The sequence below is a fragment of the Anomalospiza imberbis genome, chromosome 9, assembly GCF_031753505.1.
Source record: "Anomalospiza imberbis isolate Cuckoo-Finch-1a 21T00152 chromosome 9, ASM3175350v1, whole genome shotgun sequence".
NCBI classification, from domain to species: Eukaryota; Metazoa; Chordata; class Aves; order Passeriformes; family Viduidae; genus Anomalospiza; species Anomalospiza imberbis.
Genome location: NC_089689.1, coordinates 25,913,292 through 25,941,074, shown reverse-complemented (window position 1 = coordinate 25,941,074; position 27,783 = coordinate 25,913,292). Strand labels below are relative to the sequence as shown.

At 41.2% G+C, this 27,783-nt stretch overlaps 2 protein-coding genes across 4 annotated transcripts in view; one reads left to right on the top strand and one right to left on the bottom strand.

Moving 5' to 3' along the window:
• Nucleotides 1-976: 976 nt before the first annotated feature.
• SCP2 (sterol carrier protein 2) overlaps nt 977-27,783 on the bottom strand; it is a 155,416-nt gene continuing 128,609 nt past the window's right edge. The window contains exons 1-16 of one of the 2 annotated variants that reach the window (XM_068198777.1): nt 19,694-19,813; nt 17,572-17,626; nt 16,930-17,001; nt 16,284-16,415; nt 15,451-15,515; nt 14,316-14,442; nt 13,592-13,655; nt 13,233-13,319; nt 12,459-12,609; nt 11,553-11,700; nt 9,844-9,951; nt 7,892-8,045; nt 5,334-5,427; nt 4,624-4,753; nt 3,113-3,192; nt 977-1,868 (exon numbers count right to left, since the gene is read on the bottom strand). In XM_068198777.1, the coding sequence (XP_068054878.1) occupies nt 1,773-1,868; nt 3,113-3,192; nt 4,624-4,753; nt 5,334-5,427; nt 7,892-8,045; nt 9,844-9,951; nt 11,553-11,700; nt 12,459-12,609; nt 13,233-13,319; nt 13,592-13,655; nt 14,316-14,442; nt 15,451-15,515; nt 16,284-16,415; nt 16,930-17,001; nt 17,572-17,626; nt 19,694-19,735 (1,605 nt within the window). In that variant the 5' untranslated portion in view covers nt 19,736-19,813 and the 3' untranslated portion in view covers nt 977-1,772. Of the gene's footprint in view, nt 1,869-3,112; nt 3,193-4,623; nt 4,754-5,333; nt 5,428-7,891; nt 8,046-9,843; nt 9,952-11,552; nt 11,701-12,458; nt 12,610-13,232; nt 13,320-13,591; nt 13,656-14,315; nt 14,443-15,450; nt 15,516-16,283; nt 16,416-16,929; nt 17,002-17,571; nt 17,627-19,693; nt 19,814-27,783 lie in introns of those variants that run through there. The other variant, XM_068198776.1, reaches the window with a different exon arrangement.
• On the top strand, nt 20,880-27,677 carry ECHDC2 (enoyl-CoA hydratase domain containing 2). 2 transcript variants are annotated; one of them, XM_068198779.1, is made up of 10 exons: nt 20,880-21,007; nt 22,397-22,464; nt 23,103-23,190; nt 23,503-23,589; nt 24,731-24,823; nt 25,429-25,485; nt 25,890-26,077; nt 26,533-26,583; nt 26,910-26,957; nt 27,411-27,677. In XM_068198779.1, exons 1-10 carry the CDS (start codon nt 20,896-20,898, stop codon nt 27,486-27,488), a joined length of 870 nt encoding a protein of 289 aa, XP_068054880.1. In that variant the 5' UTR covers nt 20,880-20,895; the 3' UTR covers nt 27,489-27,677. The 2 variants fall into 2 exon arrangements, with proteins under 2 accessions (XP_068054880.1, XP_068054882.1); XM_068198781.1 differs by lacking the exon at nt 20,880-21,007 and adding an exon at nt 21,254-21,329.

The window sequence follows — 27,783 nt, the reverse complement described above, 5'->3', positions numbered from 1 at the left end:
CAGAAATAAGCACTGAGTTAGCATGAAAGGCATGAGCTCCCAGTTTTAAGAGATCTAAGAAAATATCACCTCAAAACAAGGAGTGGTCAGAAAAGCAACTGGGGAAAGAAAAATATAGGCAGAAAATGCTCTTGTATCTTGAAAACTTTTTAACAGGACAATTGGAACGCCACAAACAGCAAGGATACCTGGATGGACAGAAGGTTACAAGAGTCTCTCCATAAGCTGTGAAGCCTGAAGGTGACAGGACAAGAATATAAACACCAGGAGTGCTCTGAACCTGTTCACTGTTCTTCCAGCAAAACACAAAGCCCCCCCAAAAAAGCCCCCAAAAACTAAGAGGCATAAAACTGCAATGTATAAGATAGAAAAGGATATGTTAAATTCTATAGGACGTGTAGGTACAGAAACTCATGAGCCATGCTAAAAAAGCTGTCCAAGGATTCCAAAAGGGATTGGACAAACTCATGAAAGACAATCCAGACATACTTACTTCTGGCTCAAATTGGTGAGCTGGGAAAAAAGAAATGACAATCAGTGGCAGTTAGAAAAGTATTCTGAGTAAACAGATGATTGGCCACCTTCATCTTCCTTCCAAGGTACCAACAGGGAGAAAATCCAGGGGGCCAGAAGGATTTTTGGTCTGATACTGTAGAGCCATTCTAACTGCTCAGCAATCTGTCACCATTCCCAATAGGAGGCAGAATGATTGGCTTGAATTTGCTCTTCTTAATTACTATTTTAGTTAAGTCAGGAAAGTGAAAGTTTCCGTGCAAGTTCCTCAGCGATAGCCCAGGTATGTGAGGATGTGAGATGTGCCTACTGGATGAGATGAAATTTATGGATCATGTACTGACAAAGCCTGAGGAGGAAAAAGTGGATGCCTGCAGCTGCAGGTGTCCTTTGTGACAACACTCAGTTCAGTATATTAACATGAAATCCACGTTTATAAATCTGAGAAAGAGACACACAGAAGAACAGGAAAAGTATATTTAATTTTCTATTAAACTTCCAACCAGAATACATTTCCCCAAAACAGAACTTAAAGCTTTTTACATAACTGACAAGAATTTCATCATGATCAACACCAGATTTTACCAGGAGAAAACAGGTAACATATTGGTTATCTTCCCTCTCTACTCTCCTGGCAAATCTAATCTCTTCAAGGTGAAGTATTATCAAATCCTGTGAACCTCCAAGCAGCATTCTAGTTCCTGCTTACTTCTGGATATTTTGTTTATTTTTAATTCCAAAGTAGTAATAAGAAAAGTATTTTATAGCAAATTCCTAAAACCTCTTCTAAAAAAATGTTGTTAGAGATCCCCTTTACAAGACCACTTTAATGTAAGCAGCGGCAAATTGGATAGAATGGAAGTCTGAAAGCATTTGTATGATCTGCTATTAGAGCCTTTAAAAAATGCAACTCATTTCATTGATATGCCAAACTATTTATAACTTTCCTCTCTTCCTTCCCAACTAACCTCAACAACAGTAAGCAGCCTAAATCAGCTCTAATTTTTACAAAATTGTCCATATTGATTAGGACAAAAGCTGTCACAAAGCCCCACCATGTACCATTTGTAAGTGTTAGTGCCTCAAGCTTAGCCATAGAGAAACCAATGGAATTGTTAAGAGATTTAAGGTCTCTAACCACAGAATTTAGGTGAGAGAGGTCCAATCAAACCCAGCCTGTGCCATATTATTGATAATGTCTAATTTAATTCTACTTTTTTGTCAAGAACATCAAGTACTGACTATTTACTCTACTGAGCTCAAAGTTTAGCTTTGCCTGGCTGAAGCTGTAGATTCTGAAGTTTCATTGCCATGCCCATGTTCCCAGAAATCTTCAATTTGCCTTGAAAGAATGCCTGAAAAGAAATAAAGATTCTGTGTAATGCAATACAACATATTTTCCCAAATGCACCCCTCCAGACAGTTATGGATTATTATGGATGAGCAGTTTGGTATTTCCAACAGTTCTGGCACCTCACATCCAGCAACAAATGCATTGTCTGACTGTAGAACAGCAAACTGAGGAAGTTGTATTCTTATTGTATTTTTGATAGCTAAAGAGAATAAACTTGCTTGTTTCTCAGATTATCACAGCCATGGCTCTGTACCTGGAGCAGGCAGAACACCCCATGGTTGGGTGGTGACTGCTTATAGCAGACAAGCTCATTATTTCAACTGCAAACAATAAAGCCACAGTGACAGAACGTGCCACAACTGATTTCTTAGCTCAATCCTCCTCAGCCTTCACTGGCTTTGTTCCTGATCAATTCAATTTTACAAATCTCGTTTGTGAAGCCAACATGCAGAAAATTTGGATTTTTTTCCTCCAGACCTTGTAAGGAGATAAACTGCATGCACCAAAATACCCAAAATGTAGATGTAAAGCTGGAGTTGCTTCTGAATTTTCTACATGTATACTACAACATTTCTATAATGTGTTTTATCTTAAAACTGCTCCTAGACACGTCTGAGTTTGCAAAATTTACCCCATGATTACCAGACCAAAATCTTGAAACAGTTACCCAGAGCATTTCAAATTTGGAAGCACAGAACAGCAACTTAAAATTAACTTAAACATCTGGTTTACTTGTACACTATGACTGCTTTTGGTGTAAAAAAAAATAAACCAACCAACCAAAAACCCCACAAACTCCCCACCCAACAACAAAAAATGACAGGTATTCAGTGGATGCTCACCTCAGTTTCTACTTTTCAGCATCAAGATGACTCCTTACACTAATGTCAGCTCTGGGGGTAAAGCCCTCCAAAGAGAGGCCCACATTCCTTCTCTCTCATGGCATGTTGCAAAAACTGGCTTGCCCCTCTTCTCTGCAAACCAAGCACTATCATATCTCCTTCTGGGATATGGCACAGGACACATCCCTGCAGGATATCTAACATACATCCCTGTCCTTCTTGATGAATCTCACTTTGGGTGATTTGTTCAGAGCACACCAAGAATTGTCATTTTTCAGATCAGCCATGGCAGTTTGGGATGAAAACATTCAAATGATGAATGATTAAGTTTGATGATTCAAACTTAAACACATTCAAAACAAACCAACCAGTTCCCTGATCAGGTCATCTTTGCTGTACTTACTGTCTGAGGGTTCATTTTGCCAGTCATGAGTGCCAGCAGATCAGTGTCAGCCATCGTGATTGTACAATCTGCCTTCTTATCTGCAAGACAGGAGTGAATGAAGATTCAAACTCAGAAATGAAGCAGTTATAGGAGCTACAACTACATGGAGCATCCCTTCAGACCACAGGTCAGCAAATGATACCTGAACTATGTACAAGCAAGAGCCATTAAAAAAATATCAGCAAGAGGCCACCCAAAGCCAGCAGGCAGCTGGGCCACCTTGTAGCACAGACCGCCCCAACACTGAAGAAAGATGGGCCTTCCTGAAAAGCTAAGCAAATTCATTCCTAGAAAATAAATATTATCTACTTGTCTCCAGACAGAATGTTCATTGCAAGCACTGATAATCATCTTTCAGTTTTATCAAGCTTATATTTGATAGTATGAAGATCAGCTTGGAATAGATGAGTTTTCCCCTGTGAGACTCTCAAGATATTCATTACAGACATTTCAGGCATTTCCTGCCCTCTCCTTCCATGGGAACAACATGTGCATTCTGAAAGCACTCATTTGAATTAATTCAAGTACAGAAGTTTCTAGGATCTTCTTACTAGAAGTAAGCTGGAAATTGTTTTAATAAACTCTGATATAAATGCTGATGTGTAAATTAAAGGGCTAAAACCTGCACACATCTTTTCCTACACTCATCTTATTATTAGATTTAAATCACTGATTAATTGTTGCCCATGCAACAGAACATTGTGGTCTTCTTTTTGTAATAACATAACAATGAATTTCTGAATCAAATCCCCTGTCGTGTTTTCAATTAAAAGTCTGTGATGCAGGTTCATGGATATATCAGATTTTGAGGACTGGCTCTCGCCTTTAGTTTTTTTTTTTCATTTTCATTACTAGGGTGTGTGACTTCAGATTCGAGACAAGATATTTTCATGGCAAGGGTACAAATCCTGTGTCTTCAGTATTTTTATGGGGCTCCCCAACACCACCCAGTCTGTTTTTTACTTCTGCCTTTTTCAAAATGGAACCTGAAGTTTATGTCAGCTGGTACAGCACTGAAACCAATTGGGTTTTGTCGCTTAACTACCTACAGAGGAGAAGTAACTTGACAAGGCAGACCAGTTTACTGCTCACCAGTGTCTCCAACAAAAAAACTGGAGAAACAGCTACAATTACATTTTTGGCCCAAATTTTAAGAGGTGAGAGCAACAAAGTCCCTGAGGTTTGATTTTCACTTTTTTTCCACATTCTGATTCCTGTGAAATCATATGACAGATCTGCCTGTAGCCTCTAAGAAAATACACTGTTATCTCTAGACAGATTCAGTGTAGAAGATGTTTAGTTCTTGGTCTGAAACACCATGGATTAAAAGTACCAGTAATAAGAAAAGTTTTAAATTAAGGCAGCTCTACATAATTTTTCCTCAAGGTCACTACAGCCTGAACAGAATATGAGTCTGTATTCATTAGTTTTATGTGTATTCTGCAATGACATAATAAAAGAGCACTGACCTGAATTAACTGCCACAGAGCCTTTGCCATTTTTCACATCTACTATCCAAGTTGCTTCTTTCCCACCAGGACCATCTTTTACTTTGAAGGCAAAGATTCCACCAATTTTTTTAACAAATTGCTCTCCTTCCTGTGATGACAACAGAATGAGAAAGTAATTTATTTCAACATAATTTTCAGTTAGGCTTAATTTAACAGAAGTAATTAAAAAACCTTCACCATTTCTACTAATATAAAACCATCTATTCCCCCCATTAGGCATCATTTAAACAACCATCAAAAAAATCTAAACAAACAAAAAAACTCAAACTATGACTATCTATACTGAAATCTCTTAAACCAAGAAGAATAGTCCTAATAGTCTTGTCCTGACATAAGTTTAACAAAATGCAATTTCTTCTTCTAATCGCACTTAAAAAGCAAGCACCTAACACCAAACACAAAGTTTCTTTGGTTAGTTAGCAAACCTCACCTACAATCTAAACTTGCCTCCACTGAAATATCCTTATGCAGGTAAGAACTATCTGGAAAAAAGAAAACTTAAAATCATGGCACAGTGTAAAAGGCTTCTGGCAAAATCCAAATCTATAGCATTTGTTTCAATGAGCAGTCCTGAAGAAGTGGTGGATGTTAATACATTCCCAACAGGTTTCACACACATTCTGCTATCAATTAAAATCCTGTTGTAGGTAAAAGGAGTAGTCAAATACCTCTTGGAGCCTCTTTTCAATCTCTTTGAAGACCAGGTGTGCTTTAAATCCATCAACAGCTGCACTGAGAGGCACAGCTGCAATACGGTCGTTGCTGAAAGAAAAACCCCATTAATTTAAACACTTTCAATCACATTTGCAACAGCCTCAAATGATCACCAATAGGCCTAACACCAGCAAGAAACATTGCATCAGTATAAAGCAACTCTGGTATCAAAGTGAAGCTTACTCTCTTGACAGCCTGAATTACAATCACTCCAGATATCTAGGTGTTCTGTGTGTATGAACCGAAGATTAATTTTATAATGGAAGTAAATCATTAATCTTATTCCTGATACTCTGGAGAAATCACCCTGCATGGCCTGATAGCTACATGGAACCCAATTCTTGAATTCTGCAGGGGCACACAGAGCCAAAGTACAGAGAAACGTCCAAATAAATGGCAATTCAAGCAGCAGGAGGAACAGGTTCACTGCTGTCATCATCTCTTGGCAGCAGAGCCCAGAACTGTGGTCAGGTTTGATACTGCTAAAGTGACAGAATTGCTCAGGAAATGTTGCTGGAACTTACTGGGGTGGTACTGGCACTGCCCTGCAAATGTGTGACAGGGTAGCTGCAGTGGGCACTGGCTTGCCTGAAAGAGACAGGTCCATTGTGCTAACAAACCAAGGCTGTACTAACAGGATGGAAACTGTAAGGCTCAGAAAAAGCTACCAAACAAAACGCAGAACTGTTTCAAAAATGAATGCAAAACTGATCAAGTCCTGCTGCCCTGATGCATGTTCTTACCAGCTATCACTAAAGCCACAGGCTTGATCTGGAACCAGTGACTAACTGTACTGTAGGAAAGTGGTGTGAAGGATCTTCATAAACATGGAGTTTCACCACCTTTCCCTTAATTACACAATGCACATCACAACTCAGTTACATAAGGGGTGTCTGAGCACATCAGCCACGCTGCTCCATTCCAAAGTCTGGCACACACTGGTGCAACTCCCTGTGTCAGGGATGTCCCACACAGAGCCTCTGGGAGAACTCAAGGGCTTTAAGCTTCCCTAGTATAAGATGAAATGAGTATTGCTAAGATTTCTCTGGGTTGAGTCGTACTTAAGACACTATTTTAAAAATTCTGAACACCAGTGAAGGTGAAATGTGCCATAGTAGATTAGACTTAAGTTTCCTCAGGAGAAATATTACCTGTACATGAAACAAGACTACTTCTAGCAGCACCTCAAGACTGATGATATAAAAATAACAACATTTTTCCATAAAGTGGCAGTATTTTTAAAGACAAAGCTCAAAGCAATGGGAAAAGGTGTGTTCCCTGTAACAGTCTTTCCTCTCAGATTTAAAACTGTACTAACAACCACTGACAAGTTATGTGATCATGTTTGGGGAGAATCCATGAGAAAACATACCTATAATTTTTTCTCACATGGTACAACCGCTTACAGATTAAAAAAGAGAAAGAATTATCACTCCTGACACTACAAAAAGTCACTGCTGCAGCCCTTGAAAGTTCAGTGGCTTCTCTCATCACCTCTTCCACAGGTTATATTGTCACCTCCCTAGAATTGCACAGGTTAAGCTGAAACAGATGTTAGAAATATGAGCTGGGAGGGAGGGGTGTGTTTCTTTCTGAAAGGCCAGTGTATGATAAATTCTGCTGTTCACAGGTTTTCAAAGAAAACAAAGCACTGAGATGGAGCCTTAAAGCCATAATACCCACAATAAGCAGGTCAATCTTCCTAAGGAAATCTGAAAGTGAAAATGTAAAGGGAACTGTATTGTAAGTCTTCCCTGAAATACCAGAATAATACAAATTTTAAGTGTTTTCTCTCAGTTCCTGTCCATTGGAGCACTGAGCTACAGCAGAGCGCACAGAGCTTCATAGCAGTATTCTCTCACTCTGAAATAGGCTATAATCGCAAGTGCGAATTCTGTAGCCAGTAACACACCAGAATTCTGAGGAATTACAGTATCACATGAAACAGGGCTGAAAGCAATCCTTCACAGAGCTAAACCAGTAACAATCGTAGCGATGAAAGCAACGGGTTCTCTGTTCTCATGAATGTCTTGCTGGTGGGATCTTGGCAGATCCCTAGTTTCAATTAATTAATATTAACGTGTCCTGTTTATTCTTGGAATGTTATTTTAATTTGTTTGGTAGCTTTCTTTCCTCCGAACATCGCTCTTCCTTACATGAGCCATTTCTACAAGGCAGTCTGAGCTTTTCAATAACTCTCAGCGCTCAATGTGACACGAGAGTGTGAGCGTTTTAACCTCAGTACAGACCTGCAGTGCTGCAGCGCAGGTACACAAGAGTTACACGTGCTCGGTGTTTTAGTTTACCGGGCACTCTCCCCCTGGAGCCGCGGCAATAACTCCAAAACAGCCAATTTTGAGGGCGCAGGGAGCAGGACAGCCAGGCTGGGCCAGCAGCGCTCTGTCCCTGCGCGGTGCGCAGCCCCGGCCGAGCGCTCCGGAAGGCCTGGCGGTGCAGCCCGCGGTTCCCTCCGTGCCGGGCGAGCCCCCGGCGCGTGTCAGCCCCGGCTCACCTGCTCTCCCGGGGGAAGCCCATCCTGAAGAGCGTCACGACCACGGCGCCGCCGAGCCCCAGGTTGTGCTGCAGCGCGACCTTCGCCCCCGGCACCTGCCGCCGCCCCGCCAGCCCGCGCAGCTGCCAGCAGAGCTCCGCGCACTGCGCCAGCCCTGAAACATCGAGCGCAGAGCCAGCCTCAGCCTGCGGCCTGCCCCGCCGCGCAGCGAGGGACGCGGCGACGGGAGCTGAGAATCCTCCAGCCCTGCGAGCTGCCGGCAGGCAACCGGGTGGCCTTGGGAGGGGAGCCCCTTTGCATCGCAGCCCTGACGCCCTCTGATGATGTTCGCCCTCGGTGTCCCCCCGCTATTCCATCAGCTCTGTGCAGTCAGGGCCCAGTCCCGCCGCACGCACAGAACCAGAGTTAATTCGGCTGGAAAGGAGCTCCAGGATCATCGAGCCCGGCCTATGCCCAAGCACCGAGCTTGTCAGCTAGACCGGCACTGAGTGCCGTGGCCACTCTTCCCTTCAACACTCCACCACCTCCCAGGGCAGTCCATTCCAATGTTTAACCATCCTTTCTGTGTAAAAATTCCTCTGATGTCCAGCCTAAACCTCCCCTAGCACAGCCTGAGGCTATATCCTTTCATCCTGTGTCCAGCTGTCTGGGTTACAGCTCCTCTTTCAGGGACTTACAGAGAGTGAGAAGGTCCCCCCTGAGCCTCCTTTTCTCCAGGCTGAGCCTCCACAGCTGCCTCAGGAATTCCTCACAGGATTTGTGCTCCAGATTTGCCCCCAGCTCCATTGCCCTCCTCTGCACATTCCTCACACTTTTCTCCTTTCCCCAATCCCTTCCTCTCCCTTCCCCTGGACAACTGCAGACAAGGTCTTTGGACAAGGCAGACAAGGAATCTGCATTTCATGGAAACTGTACATATCGCCAACTGAAACACTATGAAGAGGAAGAGTTAAGGAGTTTTAAAATTCCAGTCATAGATGAGAATGAACAGGTTTCATTCACATCCTCTCAGCCTCAAGGAGAGGGTGTGTACTGTGGTGAAGCCTGCCCTGGGATGGTTTTTGGATATTTAAGAGGATTTACATGACCCTTGTTTAGCATATAAATGGCCTCAAGACTGTTTCCACAGGCTAAGACTAGTCATTTTCTGCATTTTACTGCCTCTTCCTCCATCCCATGGCACTGGAGAAGCAAGAATACCACTAAGTGCCTCTGCTTTTATCACTGTGTAACTGACAAAAATTAACATAAACCTGGCAATGCAATACTCTCATCCTGATATACACAGTCTCATTTATCTGGAACCCTTTCTCTCCAAAGTTTCTTAACACTTCCCCTGGCCCTCACACTTAACTGCATATTGTATCTCACCATGACAACTGTTTAGATTAAGATTTGGTGTTTCACAAGGTTCAGTTTTCTTCAGTTTCCTGATAACTTCTCATTTCCAAAAAGGGAGGGTGAATTATCTTCACAAATCCAACACATTTTGTCCAAGAGCCAACTCATTTAGAAAGAAGCACAGCAGTTGAAAGAAAGAGGAAAAAAAAAAGGGAGGGGGAACCTATGAACCTATGTTGCTGGGAAATAGTGACCAAGTGAGCTTCTGCTGTAAACATCAGATAAATATTTTGACATCCAAGACTTAACAAAATAGGCTTCTAGTAGAGCTAACAGTGGTACAGGCTATTCAGAGCCTCCAAAACCAGAATTTTAAAGGATGACATCATATTAGAATAGTTATTCAAGTACTATTCAGAAGTTGTACTACGGAGCAATTATTTAGGAAAGGTTAAGCTGTGTTAACCTGCTCCAACACTTGGATTATTTGGAAAGAAAATTGGGAAGAAGCTTTGAGGCCCTCACTTTTCAAGCACAGGTGGGAAGCACCTGCCTGCTCAAGAGCTGTATCTCTTGTGTAATGGGTGTGATTAAATGAAGGTTTTGCATACCTGTGGCACCAAGAGGATGTCCCTTGGAAATCAAGCCACCACTGGGATTAATAACCCATTTTCCTCCATAAGTATTGTCTCCTCTGTCGATCAGGTCACATGCTCTTCCTATAAAACAGTATTCATGTAAGAAAAATGTTCTTTTTTTTATCTGTAAGTGATTTTTCAGTTCTGCTGTAACTTACCAGAGATGCTACATGTCAGTCAAACCCTAGGAAATGTTACAGCTCATCTTTCACAAATTGGAAAAATTGGCAAAACTACATTAATGAGACTTGCTTATACCAATGGAGAAAGCATAACGTGGAAGAGAAGCATTTGGTACAAAAGTTGTTTTCAATTTGCAGTTTAATTGTTCTGTTGGTATATACAGCATTATTATATAATCAGTATGATGAAGCTATTTATATTTTGTTCATGAAACTGCAGTGACAACTACACTTTCTGTAAGCTGTAATTTGTGACCCCCAGGACTTGGAGGGTGAACACCAAGTTGAACACAATCCCTCACCAGAAAGGCCAACTAATGGTACCTTGGGCTGTATTAAGACATTAAAATAGTGAATGAAACCACTCAGAAAACTAATGTTTAGAATTATTTAGCTTTCCAGACTATAGACAATTCTCCCTTTTAACCAGGCTCTTACTCATTTATTCTTGTACCAGCTTCTTCAGCCTACATTACTAACACTGAAGTCTAAAAAAGATCTGTCAGCGTTCCATGGTGCCATTAAATGAAAATACCACGTTACATTTGCCCATGTAAATCCACAGTGGTTTATGCCATTTCATTCATCTTAATGCCTAATGAGTCTATCATCTCAAGATAAGTTTCATATACTATTAAGGTCAGACTGACAAAGGGTTGTGAGAACAGCACTATTAAATAACCATGCACAAGGCTAATTAGTCAAATAGACAAGTAGCACCAAGATTATTCTGCATCAATTAAAGGAATGAACCTAAAGAGAGTAATGTCCCTGTTGAAATATACCTGTCAAACATTTACCATTTTTGCTGCAGACACCATAAAAACACAGCAAAAGTTGCAGTAGAAAGCAAACATTCAAAGGCAAACACATAACTCTTCCTGGAGTTCCACAAATGTCTGCTTCAGTAAGAAAGCTCAGACTTAATATACCACCTAGTGCCAGAATATGGTATTTCCTCACAATTAGTTAAAAACAAATTTGAGAAAGATTATATCAGATGATAATCTATGCAAGGCGAGAATATGTTTAGGATTTAAACAGATCATGAACTGAAATAGCAGTTCAATGCATTATTTATTTGAAATCATAAAACACCCTCTTCAGCAAAAAAATTTAATAATTTTACTTACATACACAGAGCTAAATTTCACTGCCATTGAATCTGTTGCAAATCCAGAAAATTCACTGACATTAAACTAAACTGGACTGAGCATTGTTACACAGTTGACTTTAGATGCATGTTGACAATTTGCCAATAACTCTGAGGCAAAGATGTTTCAAAGATCAGTGACTTGCTAAGGCCCCCCACAGGCAATTCTCATCCTATATTTATATTCTTAAAAGGAAATACATAGATGGAGGGAAATCCTGGGGTAAGATTATGGTAGAATACAGCTCCAAAAAAGAGGCCTAAGACTGAGATCACATAAGTTCTTAATTTGGGTATTTTTGTTGCTTTCCATTTAATAAAACGATTATCTCCATTGCTGCTATTACCTTCTGGACACAGTCCCAGAGCTTCATAAGTGATGAACTCATTAACTGAGAAGCAGTCATGAAGTTCAATCACATCAACATCTGTAGGTTTCAGCCCTGCTTTTTCAAAACATTTTTGCGCAGCATTTTTAGTCATGTCGTAGCCAACCTGAGAAAAGGAGAAATTCTATGTTAAAATATCATTACAGAAATATAGTTCACAGTTTAATTTTTGCACCTAATTTTAACTGTGCTTCTATAGATCCTGTCAGTGAAATAAGGAGATGGTGTTCCGATTTATTTTAGTGCATCACATGTCAGAGTTTGATATTCATACAATAAAAAATGTCTAGAAAGAAATAACACATTCTAAGGCTTATTGTTGGCATACAAAATCTTTCTGGGTAATAACCTCTACTTCCTTAACCTTGATCACAACCTAAATTGTTCCTTTGCATGATTTGCACCAACAGACTTGAAACAAATCCTCAAATTGTCTTGTTACCTTTTTCTATGATCCACCTGATTGTTTTAAATTTCATTACTATTACAAAGAGAAAAATGAAAGGAATTTTCTTTTGCTGTTAAAGTTGCTTAAAAGATAGCCTGTAAATAATTTGTTAAAAACTAGGTTTCTGATAGCCTGTTTATAAGTTACTTATTGCCATTCCACAATCATACTCCTTGCTTATTCCATATCTGTCCAAATGAAATCAATTTTACATTCACCACAAAGCATTATATGTTTGCTCACTGAGATGAAAATGTTTATAGCATCACTAGGACTTGCAGCTACTTTAAAAAACCACAAAAAACCCCCAAACCAACAAAAAAACCCCACAAAATGCCAACCCAAAACCATAAACAAAATAAACCTCAGAAAAACCACCCCAGTGAGTACCATGGAATACAGAATTGTAAACCTACCATCTTCATACAACTGTTTCCTTCAAATGTGCTTGGATAATCAGTACTCATCACTTGTGCTAGAATTTCCACTGCTTTTGGCTGCAACTTATGCCTTTTCACAAACTCCTCATTAGCCAAAATTGCAGCTGCAGCACCATTTGATGTTGGACTGATTGAAAGAAAAATAATGATGTTATTGTTCTAAATCAGTAATGTCACTCTTCATTAGATTGTTGATCTTCCAAAGATTTATCTTTTAATACAAACCAAAAAACCCAACAAACAAAACCCCACTTTCTTTGGCTGATACCACTGAAACTATAAATTCCATCAGTGCTTACTGGACACTTTCAGTAATATTTATACCAGACATTTGAAAATCATTGCACTGAAATAGAAATGTGTCATTAAGGTTTTTCAATGTAGAACAAATCAAAGTTTCTACTTGGCTATAAACATATATAAACATATATACACCCTCCAAGAGTGCTTAGGAAAGGCTGAAGAGAAGAATTAACACTTAACAGCAATGGATGCACATTAGTAAAAGAACAGAATTACATGAGAACCCCAAAGTACAACATTTATTTCAGCTCACTGTATTACACTGAGAGCAAGTATCTAGTGCTTGGTCATGACCGAGTTTCCACATTTGTTTTATTTATAAAAAGTTCTACTTAAAGCAATCTGTAAGTTATAACTGACACAAAAGCAGGCTTTATTTAAATAGATGTCCTACCATATTTTTCTTAACATCAAGATCTATTTCACAATGCAAAGTCCTCTCCTTACCAACACTGTAAGACAGTCAAGTAATCAAAAATTTTGCGAGAATGCAGAACTTCATCTAATGTGTACTCCTTCTGGAACTGGGAATACCTAAGAAAAACACACAGATGCCATCTGTGAGCAGCAGACATACTAATATCACAGTATTAGGCAGCTATAGAGCTCTCTTTACAAAGTATAAGGCATCAGATGGAGAATTAATTTTTCCTATATTTCTAGAATAATTTATTTCTTTTCTCATTTCATAATAAAGAACATATGCTGAAAATATTCTGAACATATTCTAGAAATACTACTTTGTCGTGCATGATTTTTTTTAACAACCAGGGATGTTGACTATAGAGGCAGAGTACGTGACTCACGGGTTGTTGGTTGAATGGCTGTGGTTCTTCCATGCAATTTTTGCAAAGTATTCTGGATTTGTCCCTGAAAAGGGGGGAAAAAAGTGTTTAAATACTTTGTTTACTCAAAGTATTTACTTTGCTGACATTACAGTTTAAATATTGTGTCATAAGAATCTGACCTTTACAAGCATCTTTACAAGAGATACACTGTTATGAAGACTTTCCTTAGAACTCAGCTGAGGTTTCAAAATTAGATAAAGACTACTAAACATGGCTGAATTTTAGCTGACAACCAACTCGCATATTTAATACTTTCATAAGAACACAGAAAAAGGTGCATTTTATTTGACGTATTATTCTGCTACTGAAACTTAAATGATCATTTTCCTATCAGTGCAAAAGAGCTGCAGTAAAATTGTAGAGTATAAGTCTACTTTTTTTTTCATATAATAGCCTAAAAGTGCAAATAAAAGATGCACAACAGGCCAGGCTGTTACCTTGGAGCCAATTCCCTTGACTGGTCAGGGGGTAACAAACAGCAGTGGCAGCAGCCTTGTACTAGGTATTAAATCAAATTAAATACCCAACAGCTTCTGCCAAACAGTTCAGCCCCATGCCCATCTACCTATCCTAAGGCACAGGGATAAAATGCAGGGAGTTATGCAACCTTAATGCTACCATTTCTTAAAACAAAATCTTATCATAAAGAGAAGACAATGAAAAAAAATGTATGTTAACAGACCATATTTCTCCATATGTTCTTTGCCAGCGCTTGCAAACATCTGAGGTGCCACTGGAGCACTTGCTAGGCCATATTTATTTATCATAATTTCTAAATGTTTGTCCATAGGATTGGTTCTGTCTGCAAACTGAAAACAGAAATACAAAGCAAATAATAATTTCCTTTTCTTTTCAACATCACCACAGAACTGTCACAGATTTCAAGCAAATTAGAGGTTTTTCTAATATTGTAACAAGTCTCTGTGCAGTATTTGCTCTTCAGTGACACGATCATAAGTATTGATAATTTCCCAGCTATAAAAAAAGTAAATAAGCAGAAAATGCTTGCCATTATAACCACTGCACTGATTCATGGCAAGAATCTCTGCTACATGATTTCTATCACAGTCACTATTTTCAGCAGGGGACTTTGGGTATTTTTCACCTCACTTAAAATCCTACTTCAAGTTATAAAATTAATACTCTAGTAGTATTTTCAATGAAGCTTAGATGAAATATCATAAAGCATGTTAAAAGATAACTCTTTCTCATTTTTATCACTTGCTAAATTTAACATTTTTCACCCAAACCACTTGAATATATTATCAAATTTGGCAGTTCTGCAGTTAAATGACATATGGGCTCTAATATTGCTTGCCTTAAGGCAAAATACAAACAAACCCACACACATTTCTCCAGTAAAAACAAATAAGAGTCAAGAAACCCTTAGTTTTTGGGAGAGTGTGTTAACAGGTCAATCGAGTAAGTATCAGAACAGAAGACCCAGAATCTTTCTTTGATTTGCTATGTTGTTTGAGAAAGACACTTCAATTACTCAAAGCTTCAGTATTTTATCTGGTATTTTCATTTTCCCCACTAATCCAGTCTTTAACATCATTTTGGCAAAATACATCAAACATGACGCATGAATTTCATATGGAATGTTTTATAATTTACTTTTTATAGTATGTCATAGCTGCCATCAGAATCACAAAACTCACTAGAAGATTATTTATATCAAACTAATGGTTTCTTTTGTCATCATCTACAGCAACACAGTAAAGCAAGTAGTGTTATTGACAATACATCTAGAGAATGAGGAAGTGTATCTCATGTACACCCAAACACAAAATATATCAAGTATTTCAGACACTTACACCTAAAGCAAGAGATCCTTTGGCCATCCTCTCAAAGCCGAGTGCCAGAACACAGTCTGCCAAACCTTAAAATACAATACAATACAATAAAATGTGTGGTTATTTAAAGCACAATGTGATTATAAATGACACTAGGTGCTAACAACTATTCCATTACAAGATATGTACACAAACACCTGCCAGCTGCTCTTCCTTCCTCCTTCATTTTTGAAAGAGTCAAATTAAGATGGACAAGATATTGATACAAAGGTATTGATACCTAAGAATGAAAGATCACTACAGGATTGGGGTTTATTTTTTACTGACTGACAGCAACTCTCATAGACAAGCAAGCATTTATGGTTGGTTGTCCATACCAACCATATTAGTTGGTATTATGTTTAGTATTTGTCTCAGCTACAAATACTAAACAATCATACACAGTGTTACTATAGTTCTCATTACAGAAACATCAGCATCAGTGCAAGAAAGTATCCAAGTCCACAAAGGAACGGCAAAAATAGGAGGGAGCATACCCAAGCAGGGTCTGTCAGTCCGCTCTCTCCCCTCCCTTCCAAAAACATGTTAGTTAAACACTTGTATTAACTTCAAGTTAAAAGAAAAAAGCTAAGCTTTTTAGCAGATTCTTTTTTTCATCCTGGAGAATCTAATGCCTGGAGTACTACAATGCCACTTGTTCTGCACTCCTCCAAACAATGATTGCAGAAACACGTAACTGGCAGAACTGACTAGGTTCACACAGCTCATGACACAGGAAAAGATATGTACATCCTCATACACCATCCTACTGCATCCCAGACAACCTCTTAGGTGCACAGAGCAAAACAACCCACCTCCTTCTACGAGCTGTCTGGCCATGAACAAAGCAGTGGATCCAGTAGCACAGTTGTTGTTAACATTGATGATGGGAATGCCAGTTAGACCCAGACCATGGTAGATTGCCCTCTGCCCAGAGGTTGAGTCACCTTCAAATAGAAACACAACATTAAAATAAAAGGTACAAACTCACAAAAGTTTTGCTTTTTTGTTTGCTGCACATACACTGCCATGTATGTGCAGTGCTACCAATTAAACTGTAAACTTGAACTTCTGAGCTGTCACCTTGAGTATGGCTCTCAGGTATTCACAGTAAAGAACCTCAGAAACAAGATGAAACTCTTGAGATTTTAAAACCAGAAGTTTGTCCTGTTTCTGTTTCGCAGGCTGTGAATCAAAGAGACATAACTGGACTGGACAGAAGGGTCTTAGAGGTGTGGCCTGGGAGCTGCTCTAGGTATCACAGCAGACTGACCCTACTTCACTTGCCGCAACGCAGTCGTTAATAGAGAACCAGAAGGAAAGTAAATGGATAAATCTTTTTGGAACAGAAATAGATTTCCCCTTAACAGAAAGCTTACTGATGCCATTCCTCATACTTTATCCACACACATGTCTGCAATTGTCGTATTAGTCACATCCCAATCAAACAACAATACTCACCATAAACATAACCCACACATGCCTGCTTCACTGCTGAATAAGGAATCCCAGCATCAGCTAAAGCTGCCTGGCCTAAAAAAAAAAACAGTTTAAAAGTTGGAAAAAAAGTTTAAAATTGAAGGTAAAATTTAAAAAAAATCAGCTCTTACAACCACAACAAGCAAACCTAGAGTAGTATGTATGAGTCTTGCATTCACAAATGAGAGCTGTAGAAATTCCTTATTATAATGTGCAAACAACTGATACAGTCTTGTACCTCATAAGGACAATTTCATACTCATAAGGACAATTTCACAGTATTTTGAGTTCAAAACAAGCTTCTTTATCTCAAAATTTCATTCAGTCGATTTCATTCATTTCATTCTGTGCTCATGCACTAACATTGCTCATCCCAATGAGAGTAGGCTTTCAATAATATAGGCAAGTATTCAATTATTTAAGTGCACAATCCAATTTTAAGGTATCCTGCTGACTTCAGCCTGGAAGGGCTGACCTGGACAGGTCAGTTTTGGATTTGGTGAAAGTGGTCTGAGTTTTAAATCTGTTTTTTAGATTTATTAAACAGTAGCTTTTCCTTCATATGTGTAATAAAAATATTGGCTGTAAGACCTAATCAAACAAAATGCTTTATTACTAAATTACCTGCTTCCTTAGCCATGTCAGGATAATCTGCACTCTTCTCACTAGGCTTTGAAAACTGGCAAGAGAAAAGGAAGGAAAACAAGGTGAGAGTAAATTACAGTGAGATTTAATTCATATTTTGCTCAAATTGGTATATTTAAAAGCTTTAATATTTAATTTAGAAATAAGTTTTTAAAAATGCAAAAAGAAATGTAATTTCACTGATCCAAAAGTGCATGTACAAAATCTTTACAATTCCCAAGTGCTGCTGCCAGACCCTGCAAAAGAAGAAAATAGTGCAACTTTATGGGAGCTGAGGGCCATTTCTGGCCACTGTTAAAGAAGATCCATGACTATGGAGATGGACAATAATCCTGTCCAAAACCTGTGGGTGGGACATTGAATAACTGTAATCTTCACCAATTCATCACAATATTCACTGAAGCTTTGATAAATAATTCCACCTTTTTTTTTTTTGTTATGATCCTATTTGTAACAAGAAAATGCTTGTTCTTTGTAGAGAATTTATCATGCCTTACTCCTCACCACTGGAGTAGAGGTGGCATTTCTATTTTCTTTGCAGTGTGACTCATTAGGCACCACTACTAGTACATGTGGTTTGCATTTTTACATCACTGATAAAGTGTCATTGCTAAAAGAAATCCTCATGCTAACTGCTTATAATCCTGCAAGTTATTTGATGTCCCCTGTGAGCATGTGAAAGTTGACTTGCTGCCTCCTTCTGCTTATGTCCCCGACTCCAGTCATTTGTACCACTTGGCTGTACTTTCTGCAGTGCCTCCTTTCATTAATTTAGAGAACCTACATAGCAAAGGTCATAGGAAAAAACAGGTGGTGAGTTGATCATTGCAGAAGTTTGTAAGAGTGATTGATACTGCTTGGGCTAACAGAGAGAAGAGAGGACTGACAATTCCTCAAGTCATGCTCAAGTGGGAACTGAGGTGATCCCCTTCTGAAAATGCAGAGCACTGGGGAGCTGACAGTCACACACAGGAAACGTGGACTGTTGTTGTGAGAAGATGTAACAAATTCTAGCAGTCGTTACATCATTAGTGTAATGAGAAAGAAGCAATGCAATCCTAAAAGATTCTATTGTAAAATACTTAAGATGCAATATGGTGTCTGACAAGTTTTACTTGTCTCTTCCATGAGGACATCACAAGTGAGCTCAATAACTTCTATTGCTACATTCTGTGGTCTAGTCCAATAAACACAATTAACAGAATTGTCCTTACCCTTTCAATTCCTCCCCTATCACATCACATACTGGAGAAATACCCATGCAGCAACAAGACAAGAAGTTATTATTTAAATGGTGGCCAGGGAGTTTCTGACTACTCTGGCAAATAGCAAAGTTATCTTAAGTTTCATCTATCAAGACAAAAAATGTTTTTTACTTGTCCCCTTTGAAAAGCATAAAATCGCATAGGTTGGAAAAGACCTTGAAGATCAAGTCCAACTGTTACCCCAGCACTGCCAAACCCAGGCTGCCTGTTCCTGGGTTTGACAACCCTTTCAGCGAAGGAATTGTGCTTAATCCTAACTCTAACCTTAAACATGCCTTGTGGAAACTTGAGGCCAATTCCTCTTGTCCCATCACTTGTTACTTGGAAGAGCCCCACGCCCACCTGGCTACCACCTGCTCCCGGGAGCTGTGGAGGAGCTGAGCGGGGCGAACCGTGCGCTCACAACTCCAGGGCCAGGAACAGAAACGCCCCAGCACAGACCCTGCAGGACCCTGCCCTCCCTGAGCCCCTGTCCCGGGACGGGCCCTGGGCCAGCGGCTGCGGGGACACGGGGACACAGTGCCCGCTGCAGGGCTGCTGTATCGACCTGCTCTGTGGAGCACCACGTTCACCTTGGCCGGGGTCCGGCCTCCCCTACACACCGAGCGAGCGTGAACTTTGCGCGGAGCCGCTGCCGCCGGGCCGGGACCGGGCCCTACCAGTGCGCTCCTGAGGCGCCACCGCGTCCCGTGAGGGGCTCCAGCCGCGCCGGGGAGGGCGCGGGCGGCCCCCGCAGCGCCTCTCCCTCAGCGGACAGCCGGGGGGCGCCGCCGAGCCCGGCCTCGCGCGGGCCGTGTCCCCCGCGCACACACGGGCGCCGGGGAGGGCGGCGGTACCTTGGTCATGCCGACGCCCACCACGAACACCCGGCGCTGCATGGTGGCGGTGGTGGCGGTGGTGGCGGTGGTGGCGGCGGGACGAGCCCTGCTTCCCCCGCTGCTGTCGCCGCGTCCTGCGGGCCCTCAGCGACACCGGGGGCGGGGCCAGCGGGCGGGGGCGGAGCGAGCGCCCGGGGGGCGGGCCCCATCGACCCGCCCCTTAAAGGCGCAGCGCCCCCTTTGCGGCACCGGCCGGGTGTCCCTGTCCATAGCGCAGCCATGGCCGGTCTTACAAACATCCCTGCTTATCCTCCTGAATTCCCCCATCCCGGCGCTTAGCAGATGTTTTTCCAAAGCGGAGCTGCAATGAAGCTCGCCGCTTCTCCAGAGAAGGGCAGCAAAGATGGGGAAGGGTCTGGAGTACCAGTCCTGTGAGGAGCAGCTGAGGGAGCTGGGGTCGCTCAGCCTGGAGAAAAGGAGGCTCGGGGAACCCTTCCCGGTCTCCACAGCTCCCTGACACAGGGTGCAGCCAGGTGAGAGTCAGGCTTTGCTCCCGGGGAACAGGGGACAGGATGAGAGAAATGACCTAGAGTTGCACCTGAGGAGTTTAGGTTGGACATTAGGAAGAATTTCTTCACAGAAAGGGTGATTAGATATTGGAATGGGCTGCTCAGGGAGGTGCTGGAGTCACCATCTCTGGAGGTGTTTAAGGAAAGACTCAGGGCCACGGTCTAGGGGACAAGGTGGTGATCAGGCATAGGCTGGGCTTGATGGCCTCAGAGGTCTTTTCCAATTCAATTGATCCTGTGGTTCTGTAATTCTTTTCCTCCAGAGATGTCTTTGGGATGGATACTTGACGAGATCGTTCTCTTTTTCTGAAATGCTGCTTGTACCTTATGATGTATTTACAGCGAGAGCTGAACATCTCACCCTTCATCCACCCACGCTTCCCTTCATCCATTCAACCTCCCCTTCCCTCACTCCGTCATCCTTGAGGATCTCCACGGCTGGGGCAGAATGCAAATCACCTCCTGCCTTCCAGAGATCTGGCATCCTGCTCAGCCGGTGCCGGCTTCAGCCGCGCTGCTGCCGGCGGTGTTGGTGGCAGCGGCCGTGTTTCCCGCCGCACGGCTCCTCGCTGGCTCGCTGCGCTGCCGGCGGCCGCAGGCCCCGTGAGGCGGGGCGCGGCGGGGCGGAGGGTGCCGGTTCCGGCGGCGGCCATGCTGCGGCTGTGGCGGGCGGTGCCCGCGGCGCTGCGCGGGGCGCGGGGCCGGGCGGGCGCGGCCGCGGCGCCGCGGGGCGCGGAGGTGCTGCTGAGCGCGGCCGGCGGCGGTGAGTGCCGGGACTCGGAGCGCGGCTCCGCTTCTGCCGGTTCCCGGTGGACACAGCTCGGCCTGCTGTGAGCGCGGCCGTGTGTTCCCAGCGCGGCGCAGCCCGAGCGGGGGTGACAGCCCTGCCGAGTCCGCGGCGCTCGTTGTTGTTTTGCTTTCAGCTATGCCTTGATACTTTTTTTCAAGAACGCTGCTGCTGAATGAATAGCTAGATACTTTCCCCTCCCCCCCCCACCAAAGTTATGTGTGCATAACCTCAACGCAAGAAGTTCTGGTTTGCATACTTTAGATTTTTCTAACAGCATTAACGTGCAGTGATCAAGGTAGGACAGGACCTTGACATGTCTGTGCACATTTATCCGTGAGAGCCACGAAGCAGTTGGAGGTTCGGTTCAGACTGCCAGGGATTTACTTTCTGTGTAACTGTTGCAGGAGCTTGTAAGCAGTTCTTGGTATTTTGCTGGTTACAAAGACATGAGGTAGTTACCGGCTGTACATTTCCTTTGCGGTCCCCGCTGTTCGGTTGTGTCTCCGTTGCAGTGTGACATACCTCTGGTTCAGAGCTGGCCCTAGGCAGAGGAATAAACAGAGACCTTCCAGCAGGGCAGAAAGACCAAGCAAGGCACAAGGTACAGCTGTGCACCTACAGCACAGCCACAGCATCTTCCAGTGTTAAGGCCTGGGAAGTGAGCAGAAGTTCAGACAAGGAAATAGGAGATTTTTTTTTTTCCTCTCCAAAGCATACAGAAGCCATTGGATAATAATTTACAAATCACATGTGCAAAGGAGATGTAGGTAGATGTTGTGGTTTTATTTTTCTGTTTGGACTTAGGAACTTTGAGTAGAGTCCTTTCTGCTGATGAGCTTATAATGTTGAAATTAAATGGAGTTCACTTTCAAAATGGTTCTGGAACATGAACTGAGTGTGACCTGTCTGTGCTGTTCTCATGCATACAGCAATCCCAAGAGGATGGTTTCCTTTATTAGGGGATGTACTTGAACACAGCAAGACTGTACACTAAAAATAATAAATATTCAAAGGAGAAACCTAAGATGGATCATTTGGGTTTTGGTTTGTTGTTTGGGGATTTTTTCCCATTTCTGCAGCGATTCTAAGATATATGTTCTTGGATATTCTGATCATTCTCTAAAAGTCTGCTTACTCATAGTCTTTTACAGGCCTACTGAATTTTACAGTTGTTCTGCATAACTGGGTTTTGTAGACATGGTGTGCCACCTCCAGTTTTAAAATAACTGTTTGTTTTAGAATATACTTTATATGCATTTTGAGGAAGGAGAAGATGCAGCATAGGGCAGATATTATTCCCAGTTGAATTACTGTGTCAGAGAACTAAATGAAGTGTAACTGAAATTGTCTCCTATTACTAAGGTATTGCTGAAATCCTAATGAACCGACCCCATGCGAGAAATTCCCTGGGAAAAGTATTTGTAAATGAAGTGAGTATGGGCCTGGCCTGTGAGTGTGTTTGGAACCATGATCAATAACTAACTGCAATGAGAATAGTTGTGGGAAATCTAAAAAAAAAAAAAATTATCTCATTATGAAGGGCAGTGGGAGATGGCATTGGGGCAAGGCAGGTGAACCTGGAGAAAAACAAAATGTAACAGTGACTGCCTCAGATGTGGACAGAGATATCTGGGTTCTTTAAGGTAGCTAATTTAAGTTAATTGATTGAAGTTAACTCAAATGCAAGTTAATGTCCTTACTTGTGTCATTACAACAATAGCATACTCATTGTCACACCTTGCAGGTGACCTGTTCAAGGATGACACATCCTATAGAAAGTCTGGCTCACACCTGGACAGGAAGGGAAGTTTTAGGTACAGCAAAGGTTCATCTTTGAGTGGAAGGAAAAAAAGAGATGGGGAAATGTGTCATTCTGAATTTGTCACGGAAAAACCTGCAGGTTCCACTTACATGATTTCCATGAATTTTCTGACACCTGCAGGGAAATAAACTAAAACGCTTCTATCATAGATTAGGAACTTGCTATAATTTCAGTGTATATACACATCCATATGCCTAAACTTTTACTATTTTTTTTTCACTCTTGTCTGCACTCCCTCCCTCGTAGCTGTTCAGTGCCCTGGAACAGCTCCGCTTCGATGAGCAGGTGCGTGTGGTGGTGTTCAAGAGCCAGGTGAAAGGAGTGTTTTGTGCAGGTGAGTAGCAAAGGCTCTGCAAATTATTCTCAAAAAATATGGTGGCTCTTAGGGTTGTATGACAATTAGATCATGCAGAAAAGCAGTTGGAAATGAGTACTAGAAGAAATAAAAATAAATCTCTCAAAAGGGCAAAGAAGGGTTCCCTTGTTACTGCTGCAGCCCAAATGTCCACACTTCAACTTCCATGGACCTTACTTAACCGTAATGCTGTAACTCAAGACTTTTTAAATGGTCTGTCCTCTGAGAGGGACAGGAGGGAACATTTCAGATGTCTTTTCTTGAATTCTAACCTTTTTCTCCTTTATTTAGGAGCAGATTTAAAGGAACGTGCAAAGATGGATGACGCAGAAGTTGGAGAGTTTGTTAGAAGACTGAGAAATCTTATGGATGAAATAGGTAAAGGATTATATCAGTTGGAAAATTTATCCTAGACCACTGTAGTGAAACATTTAGAAATGCTGTAGGAAGGATTAACCAGTGGGTTATCCACCTAGGTGTAGCTTTCCAAATGGCTTCAGCTTATGCCTGAAAGAAAGATCCAATTAGAATTAAACACCAACCATCCTGCTGCCCCTCCAAGGACAGGATGTGCTTCTTATCCACAACAAAGCACATACACACCTATGTAAAAAATACCTGCTCCAAGAAAGCATTTCTTTATTCCACACTTCTGTGGAATCCTTGGGAGGCAAGTGCTGTGTTGGTTGTCCCACTTCCAGTACATGTTCAGAAACACTCAAAATTCGGCAGAGACCTAAGAACATGGATTTGAATCTCTGAATGGATTTGCTAAATGGATTTGGCAATGTCAGGGGGGGTTGTGTCTACAACTCTCTCACCTCCCTTTTCCTTTTCTTTGCAAAATGAATATGAGCTTCTGCAAGTAATTTTCTTCCCCTATTTATGAATTATTCTGCTCTCACTAGAAAGAAATACCAAAGTCAAAAATTAGTCTAAAATACCAATCAGAATTGCAATAATTAAAAAAAAAAAAAAGGCAGGAGCAGTCAGAGGGGTGGTTACAGCAGAGAACTAGCTCACCTCAGAAGTTTGCATCCAGCTGAGTATTTTAAAAAGTATCAAGCAGCTAATCTCCAGATACATCAAGCTCCTCAACTGTGAGGTAACCTAGTTAAACAGTGTTTACTGTTCCTGTTTTCAGGAGCCTTGGCTAACAAAAGGACCACAAAAACTAAGTGTTATGACAGGGCCTAGGGATGGTGTCTTGTCTTTGGCTGTTTAACTGCAACAGATGAATATTCATGTCATAAATTTGCAAGGAGAGGACCGAACCTGTTTTGCATTGCAGTACTTTGCAAGTTTCTTTGCATGGAAGAGGCATGTTTTGCATTCTTACAAAGAAGGGAGAAGCGCAAGAAGATCATTTTTACTGTTTCCAGACTAAAAATTTGTGGCAGAAGAAAATGAGTCCTTGAGCAATTCACTGAAAGCTTTAGAACACAAGGATTTAAATTCCAGGGCCATGTGAAACAGGACTTGTGGAACACAACTGTGCAATCTGTGCTCTCTTCTGTAGCTGCCCTGCCTGTGCCCACGATCGCTGCAATCGATGGCTACGCCTTGGGCGGTGGATTAGAGCTGGCCCTGGCCTGCGACCTCCGAGTGGCAGGTTTGTGTTGCTCAGTGTAGCAATCTCCTGGTAACTGATGGCTGCATTTTAAAGAGAACTTACACACTTGACAGTGGATTGGTAATGGAATCCAGAAGCTTGAGAGAAATTTAAGAGAAGGTTGTACAGAAATTGTGACATTTAGTTACTATTTGGAAAGTAGTTCCTGTGCTTAAAAAGTAAAGCCTAAAGGATTCCTTTAGAAAACCATGTATTAGTAAGACTGAATAGTTATTGTAACTTAATACTGGATCAGACATACTCTGGCTAGATCTAACCTTCCCAGCTTAAATCAGTTTGGGTTGGAAGACTTATTTCTTCAGTTTCCATGCTTCCATCCATTATATTTTATCTATCAGGGACCCGAGGTTCTAGTTAAAATTTGCTAGTTTTTGAGTTTTCTAGCTAAAATTGCTACACTGGGGTAAGCAGCCTTGAGACAGACATGGAGTAAGTATTGTAGTATTCAGACTTTCTGGCTACCTAAAGAAATGGAGTTCCAGTTCAGTATTGACAGTTTCCAATTTTATTGATCAGTTCAATCTGGAAAATTTCTAGTTATACAAATCAAAATGTAGCTAACCCTAGATTTATTTTTTTAATAGCTTCATCAGCTAAAATGGGCCTTATTGAGACCACACGAGGACTTCTGCCTGGAGCAGGTAACCTTCATTAAATCTTAACCTTCATTAAACCTTCATTAATATTCATTAAATCTCACTTTCTCAGCTGTATTGTAAATATTTTGCCATTAGAGTGTGTTCTTGAACACTTGAAGTGTTTTGAATGCAAATTAGAAGTAGCATCTTACAGTCACAAAAGAGATCTATGAATCAAGAGTTCTATCTCAGACTTACTCTGAATGTAGGAAAGTCCCTTTACACCTTTTTTATCAAAATACAGAAGCCTTTCAGATGCCTCTAAAAATGTTAACATATTCAGCCAGTAGTTATTAAAGAAACGCATGATCCCTTTATTTTGTAAGCCTCCTGCTTTTATAAGGAGACTAAATACTTCTGGGGCATTTGTCAGAAATGGAAAATGGTGTTTTCCCTGTTGTCCTAAGGTGGAACCCAGCGCCTGCCCAGATGTGTTGGAATAGGTCTTGCAAAGGAACTCATTTTCACTGGCAGACAGGTTGATGGAGAACAGGCAGCCTCCATGGGGCTGGTAAATCACTCCGTGCCACAGAACGGCGAGGGAGATGCAGCTTACCAGAGAGCTTTAACTTTGGCTAAAGAAATCCTGCCCCAGGTAAGCGCATTGCTCGTGGGACCAATGTAAAGACAGCGTTTGTGCTCCCCTTAAGAGAGAGCAAACAAACACCTGACATTCCTTTCTCTGAAATGCTGAAGCCTTGCTTCCTGATCTTTAAGTCTCATTAAGTGTGTTCCTTTTTGTGAATGCAGCTTCTGTAAGAACAAGTGTTAATATCCAGCTGCTTAACCCACAGGACAGGTTTAGCCTCCAGCTGCAGCCACGCAGACCTGCAGGACACATTGAAACTCACACCATGTTCATCTGTGAACTGCAGACAACACCAAATTGAATTTTATTAAATACTTACTAACTTACTGCAAATTTCTGTAGACTAAAATGTCATTTGGAGCAAAATAATAATATAACAATTCATCTGTTATGAATTAATGTGAATTTAATTATTTGAAAGTATTTATTGTGGTTTGGTTTTGGTTTTGTTTTTAATAAAGGCACCATTTGCTGTGAAAATGGGAAAACTGGCAATAAACAAAGGAATGGAGGTAATAACTATTTTTGTTTAAATACTGAAATTAATGAAAATATTAGCAGCCCTTACAAATTACTACAGTAAAAATGTTTATAACGGGCGAGTTATAAAATTTTTCTCTATATTTAAAACCATTTCAGAGGTTTTCCTTAAAGATAAAAGTTAAATGGCAGGATTTTTTTTTCTACAGATAGTAATACTGTACTTCTAATACTGGAGTGAAGATCACTTGCTATGAGTGTTTGAGAGTGACTGGCTGCTCTCATTGATTTGAGAGCTGTGAAGTAGCTTTGAGGGCTGTATTTCAGACAAACCTCACACCTTTCCTCTCCTTCCCAGGTTGACATTGCATCAGGGATGGCTATTGAGGGGATGTGTTATGCCCAGGTAAACTGCCTTCAGAATTCATTCCTAAAAGGAACGACTGTATGTTAGTTATAGAATGAGCTTGACAAATGGTTTTAGTTTAATAAATACAAAATTATTCCTCCTGTAGTTCTTCATGGCAAGTTTTGAGAGCACGCACCTTTCTCAGCTAATAGAACAATACCAGATTACCATATAATCTGTCTCTCAGCATATATTAAGATGAAGTATGAAGATTACAGGAAACTCTTTTCCTATATAGGTCTATTGTTTTTTTCTTAGGTGCTTTGTTTGTGAGTTACACTACAACCCTGTCTCTTTTTTCCTAATTGCGAAACATGGAATTTTATGTATCATTGAAAGAAAAGCAATCTTAGTCTTACATCACTACTGCCAAATTAGTCAGGACTTAAAAACACATCAGACTTGTGAATGGAAAACATACCTCTTTGTTTTATTTTTTTTCTCATGTAGAATATTCCCACCAGAGACCGTCAGGAAGGGATGGCTGCCTTCAGGGAGAAGCGACCACCTCGGTTCACTGGCAAATAATGCTTTCTGCTTCCCCTTGAGATTTTGGAGATAGAGCAGGACTGAGGAGGGTCCACTGATTTCTTAGGATTATTTTTATCACACCATTCTGTGCACTTAACTCCTTGCCTTGGACTGCATTTCTAACTATTCCACTGGATCACTTTTCTCTACAAATCTCCAAATAAAGATTTAACTTTGTACAACAGATCTTTAAAGCATGTTCATCTGAAGTCAGTGGTTATGGCTCTCACACAGATGTCAAGTAAGGAATATGGAGACGTTTCGGCTCACCATAAGAAAATTAAAAAAATAA

Coding starts and splice junctions, on each gene's coding strand:
- ECHDC2 (XM_068198779.1), top strand. CDS start 20,896: ATGCTGCGGCTGTGGCGGGCGGTGCCCGCGGCGCTGCGCGGGGCGCGG. Junction 25,486..25,889: donor AGGACTTCTGCCTGGAGCAG/GTAACCTTCATT, acceptor TGTTGTCCTAAG/GTGGAACCCAGCGCCTGCCC. Junction 26,584..26,909: donor CAATAAACAAAGGAATGGAG/GTAATAACTATT, acceptor TCTCCTTCCCAG/GTTGACATTGCATCAGGGAT.